The sequence below is a fragment of the Osmerus mordax genome, chromosome 3 (assembly GCF_038355195.1).
Source record: "Osmerus mordax isolate fOsmMor3 chromosome 3, fOsmMor3.pri, whole genome shotgun sequence".
Classification (NCBI taxonomy): domain Eukaryota; kingdom Metazoa; phylum Chordata; class Actinopteri; order Osmeriformes; family Osmeridae; genus Osmerus; species Osmerus mordax.
This window is the reverse complement of record NC_090052.1, coordinates 16,815,627-16,831,074: the sequence shown is the minus strand read 5'-3', so window position 1 is coordinate 16,831,074 and position 15,448 is coordinate 16,815,627. Positions and strand designations below refer to the sequence as shown.

The window sequence follows — 15,448 nt, the reverse complement described above, 5'->3', positions numbered from 1 at the left end:
AGAAAGCTATTAGCGTTTGGGACATACAATGTCCTCAACCACTGGAAACAATTTCTTATTTTAATTTAGACAACCAGAAGACACATTCTTCTGAAATCTTTCAATACATTTTTAGCCTACTGTTGTGAAGAATTGACGTCATGAAATGGCCCAGGAACGACACATTTTAAACCATTGATGGAGTCCTTAACGTCAGAAATATCGATTCGGAAAACGTCGCGGATGGACATGGATAATGCCCACCTACTCAATGGGCCGGAAGGCCTGCTGGATAATAATTCACAACTGACAGGCTTTACTTCAACACCATCGCAGCATCTAAGCGATGTTGGGAGGATGGTGGAGTACCACAACCTATCATGGACAGTTTCAAAGCTTCGCACAGTGGCCAGCAATTTTAAACAACTCAAACGACTCTTCTATAGTGGTGGTAAGTTGTGTTAGTAACATGTACGTTTTTAAATTGACTTCCAGCGATAAAATGCGCGTAACATTTTGCTCGTGTAGCAGGAGCTCATGTTTTGTAATGTTAGAACTACTACAGCTATTACGACAATCTTGTCTTGAAACTGTATTTATGTATTCATTTTAACCATAACAACTTACCGAACCATAGCCTACGACTTCATGTGACAACCTCATGGTGTCCTCATTCTTCAAGTGTTGCCAAGTGTGTTGGCAACTGGCAATTGTGACAGTTGAACTGCTGGTAGCAACTTTGTGAAAGTTATATGGCCACATTGTGTTAGCTCAGCTCTGTGAGTTGATTAGTCTAAATGCATGGTTCACCAGCCATTTCTTCTATATTTTTTCCAGAGCCAGGTTGCCCTTCTCAGCTCAGTGTGGGCACAAGGCTGCACTCCCTGCAGGACTCTCTTCAGCAGCTGTCAGAGCGTTACCCAGGTCTAGCTGGGCCTCCTGTCAGCCATTACTTGTCTGTGCTCTGCCACTCACTGTCAGGTCAGTCACAATCTCAGTCTGTGAAGCGCTCACTGTTGTACAATATAAATTGCTGTGTTTCAGTGAAGTGTTTCTTGATGGTGGTCACGTGTTTGTGAGTCATACACTGAGACTGAACAGGGTTCAAGAAAGGAGAAATGGCAAAGGTCAAAACTGGCATATTGACAACTGCAATACCTTCATGGCATGACCCTCACCTCATTCATCACCTCGTCAACAGCACTGTTATAAAATCCATGAATATGGACACATTTCTTTGTTCTCATTTGGCCAAAGGTATCAGTAATGCAACAAACAGAAGATGTATGACTCACCTGAATGTTATACAATTCCTTGCTCACAACAAACCAACCCTTATGAATGTGGCTTAAACATACTTTTTAAAACAGACCTTCTTTTTCTCCCTGACACATAGTATTCATCTACGTGCAACACTGTAGGTGTGGCTTATGTGACAAAGAGGCACACTTCCTCTTTTCATGATGGTGTCAACGTATTGGCCAACTCCGTTCCCCTAGAGATCTTTTTGAGAACAAGAAGAGCAAATAGCAAGAGTCCTACCCACCGCTTAACAGAAGCGTCCACAGTCTGTAGGTGTTTGCACACATCCAAAATAAGGAATTGATTTGATCCACGGCTCTAAAGCTTATGTTCCTCATGTTTGTGAGAGACCAAGGCCAGGTGGAGAGTTGATGTGGTTACCGTGGTAGGCCAGTGGTGCATGCTCTTGAGGCTCTGAGAGGTATAGACATGGAGGAAGCACAGATCCCAGACAAGGAGCCATCTACATCTACAGGTGAGTACCAACAGATTACAGGGAGATGATCAGGGAAAGGCTCACCTCTCTCTGTGGCCACATTGTCCAATGCTGTCTTCAGTTGGTCAAAAGCTTCTTGCTGCTTGTGCAAATTTTCGAAGGCAGGGCACCGGTTGTACCAATGTTCAACTGTAGCTCAGATACATTTGTGCGTGGGATCATTTGTATGAGAGTTCTTTGGGGTGTCTAGGGAGTCAGGTGGCTGAGCGGTGAGGGAATCGGACTAGTAATCCGAAGGTTGCCAGTTCGATTCCCGGTCATGCCGATTTACGTTGTGTCCTTGGGCAAGGCACTTCACCCTACTTGCCTCGGGGGAATGTGGATCTGGATAAGAGCGTCTGCTAAATGATTAAATGTAAATGTAATGTAAATGTCTTTCTCAGTGTGTGCTTGTGGTTGCATGTTACATCCTTCCAGTCAGTGCAGGATAAGTTAACTTCCTGTGCTCTTCCTCAATTATTACAAGAAACAGTAGGTGTTTGTTCTCTTGAATTCAGTTCCTTACAAAAAACAAGATGTACCGGATTTTTGAATTGACAAATATGGATACTTAATACACGTTATATTACTAACATGCTTTGAAATTTGAACCTTCACCATCAGCTCAAGGACTTTCATCAATGTCACAGGGTGGAAATCAATTCAAATTTAACCGAAGAATCTTCATTGGACAGAACTATTTAAATATAGCTATGTTGCAGTAACTCCTATATACCTAACCTTTCCCATTAAGATCTGACAACCTCTGTGTAGACAAAGGCTTTCTGTCCCCAGAGAAGAACATGACTCAAACTGCAAGCAGGATGTGGTTGACCTAAATGAAAAGAAGCACGGAGATACTGTGGGGTTTTCTCATTCGATGTTGCTGTGTTTCAGTTGCAGTATCTTTCACTGCAACTCAATGGTCTGCTCCAAAGTATAACATGCTTCACCTGCTCTAGTCTGAAATATTGTGGCTTCCTCGTGGTTAGCTGTGCACCATCCAATGTCCTTTAGAAACTTTTATTAAAGTTTGGTTGTTTCTCTGTTTTAGCATGTGTCAAATAACAGAATGAGCAGGACTCCATTTCAAGCTTCATTTCTCTTTTTTTTTCCTTATCAATTATCAACACCATAGCTTCTCTCTTTCTCAAATGACTTTCTTCACCAACAATACCCCTCACATGGCTGAATTTAGTTTGAAGCTCATTTGTTTGTTCACACTCAACTGAAACTGAGAACTCAGCAATTGCCGATGTGTTGAAATGGCAACTGGACTGTTTTTTTGTTTAAAGCAAATGTCTTTTACATCCGAAAATACTACTGCACATGCTGTCATCTCCTCCAGCCCAATTTAAACCCACAAACTGTCTTTACTGCTCCACAACATCTGTAATGGGCCGGGTGTTGGCCGTCAAGTTAACGCAGTCATTTTCTCGTTTTTTGTTCTTGTTATTTTGTCTTCTTCAAAAAAAACTGCAATGCCTTGTTAAGTAAAATCCTCAAAAACATCTAAGTGAAGGTGTGCTGGCTCATACACAAGGCCATTCCTACACAAATGTTTTACAGTGATCCTGTTTGAAGAACCTTTAGTAGGTGTGAGTATGCTCAGTAAATATAAAGTAATATTTCTGAAAATGTCTTGCTCACAAGTTTGTTGTCCTTTCCTCACCCAGATGTGAAGGCTCCAGTCAGATCAGAGACCAAACGCTACAGCGAGATCTTTCGGGACTTTGATAACTTTGAGTTGTCTTTAGTTTACTCGTAAGTGTTTTATATTAGAGCTCTTTGCTGAACTTCAACTTACTCAAAGTCCAGTTAGAACCATGCTTTTGTCTAATATGACAAGAGAGGAAGTGAGTTAGTAATCCAAATACATGACATAAAATGATCCTCTGACTTCCTTGGCTGATATCACATGACTCAGTATCCGTGTGTATTATATTTACCCTATGTCTTCTGTATGTGTGTGTGTGTGTGTGTGCATGTGTGTGTGTGCATGTATGTTTGTGCATGTGTGTGTGCATGTGTGCCTGCATGTGTTTGTGTGTGTGTGTGTGCCTGCATGTGTGTGTGTTCCTCAGTACAGTGGATGAGCTGCTGCAGGACCCTGATTCCCAGTCTCTGCCAGGGACCCCGTCTACAGATGTGCAGAACTGTGACCCCTCAGAGCTGCAGGACAGTGTGGTGAGAGCTTCATACTGTGCTACAACATGGACAATAACTAATGATCTTCAGTCACTTTTCTGACACTGATTCCAGTGTACTTACACATGACTATATCACTCAACAGTGTGAGGATGTAAATTCCCAAGAGCTGGGCACTGATGGCTGTGAAAATGATGGTAGTCATTCAGGTAAATTTATTTCATGTGTGGGCACACTAAACATGTTCATGTTACTTCCCTTTGTGCTGGCTGTGTTTAATTGGGCTTGATTACGGGCAGAGATCAACCTTATTGGATTTATGCCAACATGGTTTACAGTATTCAAAGCATTACAATGGAAGATTACACTTAATTGTAAACAGAGGACATTGTTGTCCTGGAGGTTACTGATTCAGAGATCTCTACACCACAAGGACCATATGTTCCTCTTACTATCCCATTCTCCTGTGGAAACACAGCTATGTGACTGACAGCATTGGACAGCCAATCACAACAGGGGGATGAGCGATGTGAGGGCGGGACCGAAGATAGTAGCAGTGTGCCACAGCCACACAGTTCTATATAATCTCCGTCACAGCTCCTAATCTCAACCTCTCTTGTTTACATCTAATCAGTCTCATGGACTAATTGCCCTGAGCTGACAAGATCAAGATAAGAAGGAGGTGGGGAGAGGATTAGACGATAGGGCATCTGCTCTCAAGTTCTACCTCACACTCAAGTAGTAGAGCGGGAAATCTGTGGAGGGAGACAAACAGAGAGAAGGTTCTCAAAGCGAACATAGTGAGGAGACTTGAGAGAAACTCTGAAGTAGAATAGAGAATACGGAGCCATACCCAACATGTGACCACCAGCCCAGACCCATGAAGACGGGTGTCTCAACTATTGGCTAAATCTCTCCCAGGTTCTTGGGAATGCCCAGGCCAGTAGAGATTAGGGATTACAGCAGACGCATATAGTGTTTGAATAATGCTGAAGTGTAGATTGGAAACCTCTGGGAACTGAATGCATGGAAGGACATCTCTCTCTCTGCAGGCCATCAACCCTACTTGACACCACCCGACTCTAACCCCTCCCACCCTCCAATTCTCTCTGCTACCAGTTTTAATCTTAATCTTAATCATAAACCTAATGGAAGGCCAGGGAGTTGGGGTGAGGTGAGTGGTCTGGTGTCTGCTTCATGCAATGACATTCCCCCATGTGCAGTGACTGATCGATCTCTCGATAATGTACATAAGTGTGTCGTGCGTGACAGAAATGGATCGATAACAATAGGGGGCAGGCTTATGCACTTGTGTAACTAGCTTTTACAACAAATAATTGATGTCCTCACGGACATGTCAAACGGGTTTCTATCAGACGAGACCGCTGACGTCCACCTCTGATGATGGCTGGTCAGAGACGGACCGTTACAGATTCTCTGGACGGGGGGGACAGAAATTGGGGTCGTGCGTAACGATGGAAGCTTAGTTTGGGCTGAGCTAACGTCCTCCGCCCCCGTCCCCGTCCCCCCCGTCCCCGTCCTCCCCCCAGGAGCTGAGTCACACACCAGGAGGTAAACCTTGCTCTGCTCTAAAGCCTGTCACTCCACAATCTGGACCTTCTTGGTTAATCCCCAGCCCCGGCCCTGCGGAGCAAAGAAGCAAGCAGTAGGTAACAGACACTCCAAGGCGGACGGGAATCGTAGAAAGGCACCCAAAGACAGAGCAAGAGAGGTCAATACGGGATACAATCTAGCTAGAGATTTCCTGTGGATTTTGCCTGGATTTGACAAATAATTGGGTTCTTAAAAAAAAAAAAAATGCTGACTGGGCGCAAGGAGAGTGGACAACACGAAGAACACAAAGATAAATATTCTCCGTAATAGAGCTGCATGCTGAGAGTGGGTCAGACGTGTTGACTGCAGTGTTGAAAGACAAGAAGTGAAAGGCAAAAGAGGACTGAGAGAAAGAGGTAAAGAGAGAGTTGGAGGCGAGAGGGAGGGCAGGAGCACATGACCACGGTTGCACATCATCTCAGTCCGAGAGGAAGACGAGAGGTGCTGTCGCTAACATCTGACTGTACGCCCGCACCCTGCACTGCCAAACACAGACCAGCCCGAGCATGGCTGCTGAGGTTACGGCATTTACACTATGGGGACCTTCCTGCTGCCTCTTAAACAATGACTTCTCTCTGTAGCTGAGAAGAGAGCTTTGGGTCAGGTGTAAAAGGACAGAAGAGCAGAGAGAGAGAGAAAAAGCAGAAGGGAAGGAACCTTGCCAAAACTTGTTGTTGGATGTTGGATTCTGGATCCTGGGAGGACCTTTTAATACTGTAGTCATTCTGCTGGGACCAGGAGGAACTTGGGCATTTCCCACACAAGGCTTGACTTTCTGAACCCCATAACCAGGGTACTGAAGTCCAGCACGATGACACCCAGTGGGAAACATTAGGACTGCCTTTAATTCCCTATCAACCCGTTTTTTTTTATCTTGACACAATCTGTGACTCAACCCCATTTCAGTTTTTTTTAGGGTACAAGGAACTGAGAAAAAGGACTGACGGTTTCTTTTCCGTTTTCCCTTTTATTTGTTTGGATCACACATTATGGATGACCTGGGGAAGACTGGAAGGGCTTTCTATGTCCAGTCCTGCCCTCTCAGTTGAGAAGGAAGATAAGATCTAGAAGGACCAGGGGAGAGAGGGGTCTCCCAGCAGGGGTCTCTGTGTGCCCCAAGGAGGAAGGGGGGGGGGGTTGTGTGACAGTGGGGCAGAGGCCCTCTGCCAGGGTTATCTGGGTGTACAGCTATGCTGGGTCTACAGTGATGCTGATGTACTCCCTCTCAGCCCAGGATGCTGACCTGGCCCTCAGCCGCAGTGAGGGCGGAGTGGAGATCGCCCTCCAGTACGCCAAGATGTGGTGCCGCTACGCCAAAGACCTTCTGGCCTGGATGGAGAAGAGAATCTGCCTGGGTGAGTCCCCGGACTAGCTGAAACATCCAAACATGATCAGACGCATAAAGGTATTTATTAAAAACAAACATGTCCTCTCGCATTTAGGTTAATGGGATAGTCAATAAAGGATGGCATTTTCAAGCTGTTTCCTAGTTGTTTAATGCTGTCAGTTGTTTACTTGGGTTTTTATGAAATCGTAATTACAGTTACTGAAGTGGATCTACTCAGAAAGGTTAACAGTCGCACCATTCCTGGAAAAGCGGCCAGTCTAAATACAGCCTGCGGAGAGAGAATGTGTGGCGTTATTAGTCTGTAATAGGATTGTATGACCTGAGCAACCCAAGGCACAAGATTCTCAACCACGCCCTCTACAGGTTGAGAACAAGCACGACATGTCTTTGAGTGCAGAAACGTCGGGCTCGCGAGCAGGTCTCTGCGATAACATAGATAATCTAATCGGTAGCCTGATCAGTGATGAGGACAGTGAGCTGTGTCGACCCCCCCAGCGAACCCCAGAATGACAGGGATTACAGGGCAGATTAACAGGGAACAGCAGGGGAATGGGGAGGATGGCGTTTTACACGAAGAGCGAAGAGATTACCCTGGCACCAGACTGCCATCCAGCAACGGTACCCAGATCAAAAGCTCTGTGGAGATGTAGGACGTTGGCTAAGAAAGAGGGCGGATTACTGAAACGTAGTGTTCACAGCACCTAGGGTTGCACAAAGACTTCATTTGCTCTGAATATTGTGAGGGAAGAATAGAAGTTCCTCAAGTGACGGTGTCAGCCAACCTGTGCAGGGTGAAGTTACAGCAACTGTACTGCGAGTACAGAATCACTGAAACGGAATCAGTCACAGAACAGCCTAAATGATGTGCAGAAGCCTTTAACACAACAACAGAGGTCCTTACCTGGTATCTAAACTGTGACCCTGTGGTGAGAGTTGAGCATTGGCACACTCTGGTTGCTAGTCAGTAGTGAGCACAGCAGGTTAGCTCTGTTCAAAGCCTGGCACATTGGTTTCATCACCATAGATATTTCTAAATGGATCATGTTGATCCAGCTCTCATTGATAATGTTTGTATAAAAGCCACAACGACATCCTGTCAATACTGATATTCTGGCTGCCGTTTTTTTTCTTTTCAATCGATTATTTTTTCCATCGGGCCTTTGACTTTCCTCCTGGAAATGCCTCTGCCTAGAGGCAGTTAGAATAGATTTCTTTAATAAAGTACAGTCTTTTTTTCATGTCCACTTTCCACTGTTGACTATTCAAAATCGTCAGTATTTTTATTTATTTTATCATTCATTTCTAGTTATAAATGACCAGCCACATTTAAACACAGATGCACAAGTGTATGGCTATAGCTTTTTTAATTGCATATTCAGTGAAATTATGGTTGTTGTTTGGTTCCAGAGCAAGAGTTTGCCAAGAACATCCTGAAGGCGGCCGAGGCAGCCAAGTCCTGCGTTTCCCAGCAGGTACTGTTCCCTACACGACAGACAACTCTCTGCGCGTGAGCTGTGCAGTCGGTCTTCCCATGTGACCTGGCTCGTAGACGAATGGCTATCCCTCTATAGCTCATCCTCCCATTGAGTGTTTGTTAGTGTATGCGTGGTGTCCGTTGTGTGAAACCATAGCTGGTGTGTGTGCAGGACATGATGCCCCTCCAGTATATCTACACCATGGCCCTGGAGCAGGATGTGAAAAACAGCAACTGTGCCAGACATACAGCAGATCTGCTGCAGCAGCGCTGCTACCAGGTACTCCTCCGCGCACACACACAAAAAAAACACACACACACACACAAGCTAATAGACATTGATGGAATCAACGATGTCAGTGTGATGGCTGGGATGTAATTGTACGGTATCTCTCTGGAAGGCCCTGGTTGCTAAGAAAAATGAGATCGACAAGTGGCGCAGGGAGTTCAAGGAGCAGTGGTCCAGAGAACAGAGGAGGATGGTGAGTGTCTTGTGTCTGGGCTGGGACGCGTTCATGTTACGGGGAGGGGGTGGGACGATGTCGCGGTGCTTCTTGCTCACTGTATAATGTGTCCTCCAATGCATGATGGGATTGCTCAGAACGAGGCGGTGGCGTCTCTGAAGAAGGCTCGCCAGCTGTACATGCAGCGCTCGGAGGACCTGGAGAAGGCCAAGGCCGTGACGGCCAAGGCCGTGGATGACACCGCTGGTCACAAGACCTTGGACAAGAGGAGGAAGTCCAGGGACGATGCCAGGTGCAAGGTGAGACCACTCTTAACCCTGGAACATGTCCCTTATATACTTGGTTAACATTTAGTTACATTTAGTCATTTAGCAGACGCTCTTATCCAGAGCGACTTACAGTAAGTACAGGGACCTTCCCCCGAGGCAAGTAGGGTGAAGTGTCTTGCCCAAGGACACAGTGTCAGTTGGCATGACCGGGAATCGAACTGGCAACCTTCGGATTACTAGCCCGATTCCCTCACCGCTCAGCCACCTGATTTGATTGAAGACACAGTTGACAACATTATAGTGGCCATCCTCTGATTCTCCCTCCCTCCCCTCTCCTGCGTCTCTCTTTCTCTCTCTATCCCTCTCTCTCTTTCTCCCTCTCTCTCTCTCTCCATCTTTCCCTCTCTATCTCTCTCTCCTTCCCAGGTGACCGAGGCAGAGCAGCTCTACAAGCAGTGTGTGAGTGAAGCCAATAGTCACCAGGAGGAGCTGGAGAAGGTCAAGGAGAGGATAATCGTTCACACGCGCAAGCTGATCTGCCAGGGGGACACCGTGTTGAAAGAGGTGTGTACCCTTATCTGACAGAGCAGTTCCACTGACCAATGGGGTCTTCCTAGAGAGCCAGGAGGGCCATAGCCAATCAATAGGGATAGGTATAGTTCAGTGCTAGAGTGCCTTTGACTGCACATCAAGAGCTTGCCGGTTCCAATCCACCCTTGTATGTCGCTTTGGATCAATGAAACACTTTCCATATTATTAAAACCTGTTTCGGGCTGAATGCAGGGATTGAATAAATGAGACTAGTAACTCTGTCCTCCTGTTCCTGTCTCTGGCCGTTAGGCCACAGTCAACATGTTCTTCTACCAGCGGCAGCAGACTGAGTCTATCCCTCTGGGCTACCATAACCTGGAGCTGACCTGCAGGCCGTGCGAACCCGGCGAGCCCTACATGCTCTACATCCTGGGGAGACGCCGGCACGAGCCACCCCATCAGACCTTCACCTTCCAGGAGTTTATCCCCCAGGGGAAGAGGTACTGCAGAAAGCTCCTGTCCTCCTCTGCTACTGTGACATGGGGCGGACACCCTGGTGCTGAGTCCAGGCTCTCTCTATCTCTCCACTCGGCTGACTGAGAAAGACAAATCAACTCCAAGACGTAGACCTCAGCTCACGCCGTGGGCGGAGACGGACCTTGTTTCGTCCACGCAGGCCGAGCCGTGATTAAGTCTGTCCGTGTTTCTTTTCCCATGTTTCTTTATGTGTAACAGCTGCGGTCGTCGCAAAGTCAGCAGCACTCTCAGCTCCATCCAGGATTCGTATGCTCTGCCAGAGGACTGCCAGGGGAAACGACCCAACGACGGACGTAAGGGCTGCCGTAACTTGGCTTCGGTGTCGTTGTGCGGTCATTTGATTGGCTGTGAGTGTTCTGCAACATGTTGTGTTTTCACACAGGCAGAGCAGGTTACAGTGACAGTGAGAGCATGGGAGGGAGCATGGAATCTCTGTCAAGTCCAGGTAAGCTTGTCCTCACAGATTTCCGCGCTCTCATTCCGATCGTTCTCCTTCAGGCCTGCAAACCGTCTTCATGCTCTGCGGTTCTAACTATCTTGTCTTATCTGCCTTTCTGATTGGTCTACTCCTTATTGAAGCCCATGGGAACAGACGACCTCCCAAAGCCCCGTCCGTTGGGACCATGTCATCAGATGACCTTGATGAGAGGGACATGGGGACGGTCTTGGAATCAGGTATGTTTTATCCAACTGATACAGAATCTCTACTCTGTTGTTAACTGTACTGTATGGACCGAACAACTTTACCCAGTTTCTTGTAAAGGCAGGAACGAAGTGATTCACACCGTGCTGTGTACTGTCCACTTAAGAACTTGTACGTCTTTTTGCGCTCCTCACAGAGGGTCTGGACTCCACCCCGGAGGGGAACGGGGCAGTGTGCAAGGTGCGCACCACCTCCCGCGCCGCCTTGACGCACCGCCTCAGGAAGATGAAGAGCAAGATGGTGAAGTGCAAACAGTGCGAGAATTACATCGTGGTGAACGGGATCGAGTGTGAGGAGGTGGGGAGCGACGCTATGGTTCACCAAACTCACCGAAAAAACAGCTGAACGCACGTACAGTGCCTGTCGGAAGTGTTGAGACACCTAGCCTTTTATCATTTCGGAGAAAAAAGCGTGCACCGCCTGTTTTTCCTTGTTTTTAATGCACGATCAATCACTCAATCACGTTCTGTGGGGCATTTAACCTGCATGTATATAATGAGTCAGCATGTTCTCCAAATATTGCTCCAAGTTTGATGAAAATGAAGCTTTTTGTAGCAATATCTGTACATTTTGATCAAAGTAAAACTTCATACCATTAAACTACTTAGTTTGTTGCATATAAACAATAGGAACATGCACGTGTCTCTCAAAAGCTGATAAAAGACTAGGTGTTTCCAAACCGTTGACAGGTACGGTACTTTGTAGTGTCACTCAGTTGTGTCTGTCTCCCCCCTCAGTGTGGCTTGGCGGTCCACAGGAAGTGCCTGGATGTGTGTCAGCTGGAGTGTGAGTACAGGAAGGGGATCCTGTTCGGGGTGGGCTTCTCCCTGCTGCCCCGTGACAGACCAGACGAGGTGCCCTTCGTGGTGCCGCTCTGCACAACCGAGATAGAGAGGCGAGCCCTAACGGTGCAGGTATACATGTACATACTATGGAAGCGCTGTCGGCACCATTGGACACGATGTGGAGGTAGCTACAGTCTTTCCACTCTCTGCCTTTCCTCTCAGGGGGTGTATCGGGTCAGCGGCTCCAAGCCCCGTATCCAGAGGCTGTGTCAGGCCTTCGAGGCTCAGAGGGAGCAGGTGGACCTTTCGGGCATCTCGCCACACGACATCACCTCAGTCCTCAAGCATTTCTTTAAGGAGGTAATGTCTCTGATCCCCATAATAATCTATTCTGTATAGAGCTGAATCCAGACACGGAACGGACGTGACCAGGATTAAAACCCCCATTTATATGTTTTAGCTTTACAGTCAATCCATGTTACGATGTTATTCAATCAATAAATCGCTCTTAATTGACCTCCCACAGCTTCCCGAGCCACTGTTGACCTTTGACCTGTACAATGACTTCATCACCGTGGGAAAGAAGATCCAGCATTTGACTGAGAGGTCACAAACTGAAGATAATGATGGGATGGTGGAGGCTATCATTCAGAGCCTGAAAGAGTTGCTGGACAGACTGCCTCCATACCGCTACTACACTCTGCAGCACATGATGATTCACCTCCATCGGTACACTGCTGACACAGTATTTGCCTAAATGTATTTAATCACACTCGATCGCCTCTGTTTCTGATTGGTTCAAATTCTCTCTTTCCCCCCCTGCAGGGTTTCAGAAAGCTATGAGGAGAACAAGATGTCTCCAGGGAACTTAGGCATCGTGTTTGGCCCAACCCTGCTGCGCCCCCTAGTGTCAGTGGATGTGTCTATGATAGCCCTCCTGGAGACCACCTACCAAGCACTTCTGGTGGAGTTCCTCATCACGCACCACCAACAAATCTTTGGTCCTCCCCAGAGGTCGTGCACCCCCCCTCCACCTCCTCCCACTGCCCCTCTTCCAGACACCCCTCCCAGGGCCTCCTGCCCCCAGGCGCCTGAAGCCTCCACCAGAGAACGTCCGCGCTCCATGGAGGTAAGCACCACAGACACTCCCCCTCTCATTTTATTATGAATGACAGGGGGAAATGAAAAATCATTTTCCTCAAGAAAATCATCTTCAAGAAAATGAGGAGCAAAAGCAGCGCTTCAAACCTTGGATCTATTTAGGAAATGTCCGTGTTAGTCCATCTTTTTCTGCTTCTCAGTTCTTCTCTGGTAACACAGTGCGTTTGAGCCCCACGTCGGCAGTCATACACAGTGGGAGGCGAGAGCTCCGTCTGGGCTGCTTCTGCACTTGCTTCTTCTGCTACCTGTCGCTCTGTGCCTGCAGCCGGGCTGTGTCCTGCCTAACACTCGGACGATTAGCATCAAGCTTAACCGTGTCAGGATTAACGCTAGCCTCCTCTCTGGCCTGTGAAGTGGTCCAGCTCCTTTTGCCAGGTCTTACACGTCCATCTCAGTATGGATGCCTTCAGCCATTACCAAACAACACTTCTCTAGTTGACATAATTTCAGGAGTGAATATTTTGAAAATATTATTTTTCATATCTATATATCGATACTAACATATATTCTACAACAGATCAAAGATAAAGGCAAACCTTGGGTGGTCCTTGGGTTGGTTGGGACAGGGGAGCACATGTCTTTACATAAATTCTTAGTTTGACAGGATGTTGACCCTGCCGTGGAGTAGTCTTGTTTGTTTACCTGTAACTTATCTTTGGTCTACCTCAATATTACCTCACTGACTGGTGTCAGAGACAGTCTACCTGGTCCAGTACCCCAAACATCTACATCCAACACCGAGTTTGTGTGTCATTTCAACAGACTCGAACAATCAAGAGAGACTCAAGCGAGGGTTATATATCTGACAAGTCATCATCCAATGAGGCAGTGGACCAGCTCAGCCCTGAAACCAATGAGAGAGCAGGTATGCGGGATACAGTACCACAGTCATCATTAAATTGAGTTGGTAACAAGGATTTCGTTGGTTGTATTGCTTTTGTACTCGTAGCTGTAGCGTCTTGACAGTATATCTACTCAGTGGTGTTTTCTTAATGAAGCCCAAAAGTCAAAGTCATGTCCTGGATTAAAGCTGTTACTGCTGCTTTGCTCTGCTTTCTTCTGCTGCAAGTCTGTCAGGCCCCCAAGGGTGTTCATTAAGTGTGTTGTCATGGACCTTGTGTATCCCTGCCTGTCTCATTGTCCTCTTCCTTTCCTCTCCCCTCCAGTCTTGGCTCTGAGGGGGGCTACAGCTGCTCCTTTAGCAGATTCGCTGGCTGAGACAGACCCTCCCGTTGGAACACCCCCCCGGTGCAACTTTAGCAGGCAGCAAGCCAGGTACCAGCTACAGGCCACCCCAGCAGCCCAGCGACACAGCTCTGGCCTTCGGACAGGCCTGCCTGGGGAGGAGGTGTTAGCAGAGGCCACAGACAGGACCCAGACTGGTAGTGCGTACTGTAGCAGCAGCTCCTCCCCAGAGCCAGGGGCCCTGAGCCAGGCCCAGCTCATAAGCACTGCCCTGGAGCCACCCCGTCCTTCCGGTCATGCTGGACACGCCACTGAGAAGCAGCCAGGCAGTCAGACACGCCTCTGGGAGGTCGCACAGGGAAGGCTGGGGTTAGGTGCAGCATCTGTGACATCAACAACAGCCGCAAGCGCAACAATGACCAATGCAAAGCTGAGCTTCACTCAGGAGGAGGGACTTGAGAGTCAAGCCGCATCCCTGACTGGTCTGAACACCAATCAATCCAACAGGCTCAGAGTTTGCGAGAGGCAGCCACTAAGGCAGTCCTTGCAGAGAACTCCTGCAGAGCAGAGCCTTACTGGACCTGCCCAGAAGATCCTGTCTGGGTTGAAGCTGAGGCGCAACGATACTGGGAATGATGAGCCCATCCATTTTGTCTAATGAGGATTGGAACCAATAACCTACTTTGAAACAAATGTCTACGCAATAATAGAAATACACTCAGAGATACAATAAAAAACACTCAGAGATCAAATAAAATACACTCAGGGGTACAATAAAGCAGTCTTTAGTTTTGTAACACAGACATACTCACACCAAACACCGTAGACCTTTTAGAAAGTTACATCAATTAAATGCTTACCGGTACTTATTTAAACAACTTTTGTGAACTGTTAAGTCATACATAAACCTCAAGTTATGTTTCAATTAGCAGATTGTTCCTGAGCCTAAAAATAGCAGTGACATTGTCTATTACTCTTAAATGACTAAGACCCATATCTTTATTCTTGTCATTAGCTAAGTTACCCATTTTTTACTGTTTTGAAGTGAAGACCAGCTCTCAAACGCAGACCGATTAGGTGTGGGTCAAATAGGCCTATGCTATGTGTACAGGATTTGATCAGATTGATAACAAAATATTTAGACATAGATGATAGACTAAATGCTTAGTGGCTTGGTGGCCATATCTGTCTGTAAATTACAGAATTAACAACCACAGATGTCACAAAATGAAAATAAGTCTCATGTAAACAGGTATATATGTTCATATTGGGTTTCAAAGGCAGCTGATTATACTATGCTGGACTATTTCTATTAATAAACAAAAAACATGTACTCTTATTTGGTTCTTTTATTTCATGAGAGCCCACGACTCAGTTCCAATTACATTCTAGACTCACAAGAGGGCAGTAGTATCATGCACGAGAAGCAACAGTGCACAAACTGGCGCACAAGGGAACGACAATTATAACAGA

The 15,448-nt window shown here is 46.8% G+C and overlaps 1 protein-coding gene across 3 annotated transcripts; it reads left to right on the top strand.

Annotated features, from left to right (window-relative positions):
- The first annotated feature begins 51 nt into the window (after positions 1–51).
- gmip (GEM interacting protein) lies at positions 52–15,308 on the top strand. Of its 3 annotated transcripts, XM_067232855.1 has the most exons (22): positions 52–430; positions 817–960; positions 3,433–3,520; positions 3,841–3,943; positions 4,050–4,113; positions 6,748–6,873; positions 8,274–8,338; positions 8,513–8,620; positions 8,742–8,822; positions 8,942–9,103; positions 9,500–9,637; positions 9,914–10,104; positions 10,340–10,434; positions 10,524–10,586; positions 10,721–10,816; positions 10,981–11,141; positions 11,582–11,758; positions 11,852–11,989; positions 12,156–12,358; positions 12,455–12,758; positions 13,553–13,655; positions 13,957–15,308. In XM_067232855.1, exons 1-22 carry the CDS (start codon positions 178–180, stop codon positions 14,631–14,633), a joined length of 3,540 nt encoding a protein of 1,179 aa, XP_067088956.1. In that variant the 5' UTR covers positions 52–177; the 3' UTR covers positions 14,634–15,308. The 3 variants fall into 3 exon arrangements, with proteins under 3 accessions (XP_067088956.1, XP_067088958.1, XP_067088957.1); XM_067232857.1 differs by lacking the exon at positions 13,553–13,655 and having other exon boundaries at positions 13,957–14,099; XM_067232856.1 differs by lacking the exons at positions 52–430; positions 817–960 and adding an exon at positions 1,508–1,756.
- The last annotated feature ends 140 nt before the right edge of the window (positions 15,309–15,448 follow it).

Excerpts from the sequence above, each read along its gene's own strand:
- gmip (XM_067232855.1), top strand. The coding sequence starts at position 178 with ATGGAGTCCTTAACGTCAGAAATATCGATTCGGAAAACGTCGCGGATG. Across the intron at positions 9,104-9,499 it reads GGGACGATGCCAGGTGCAAG|GTGACCGAGGCAGAGCAGCT; the intron begins GTGAGACCACTC and ends TCTCCTTCCCAG. Across the intron at positions 10,817-10,980 it reads GGGGACGGTCTTGGAATCAG|AGGGTCTGGACTCCACCCCG; the intron begins GTATGTTTTATC and ends CGCTCCTCACAG.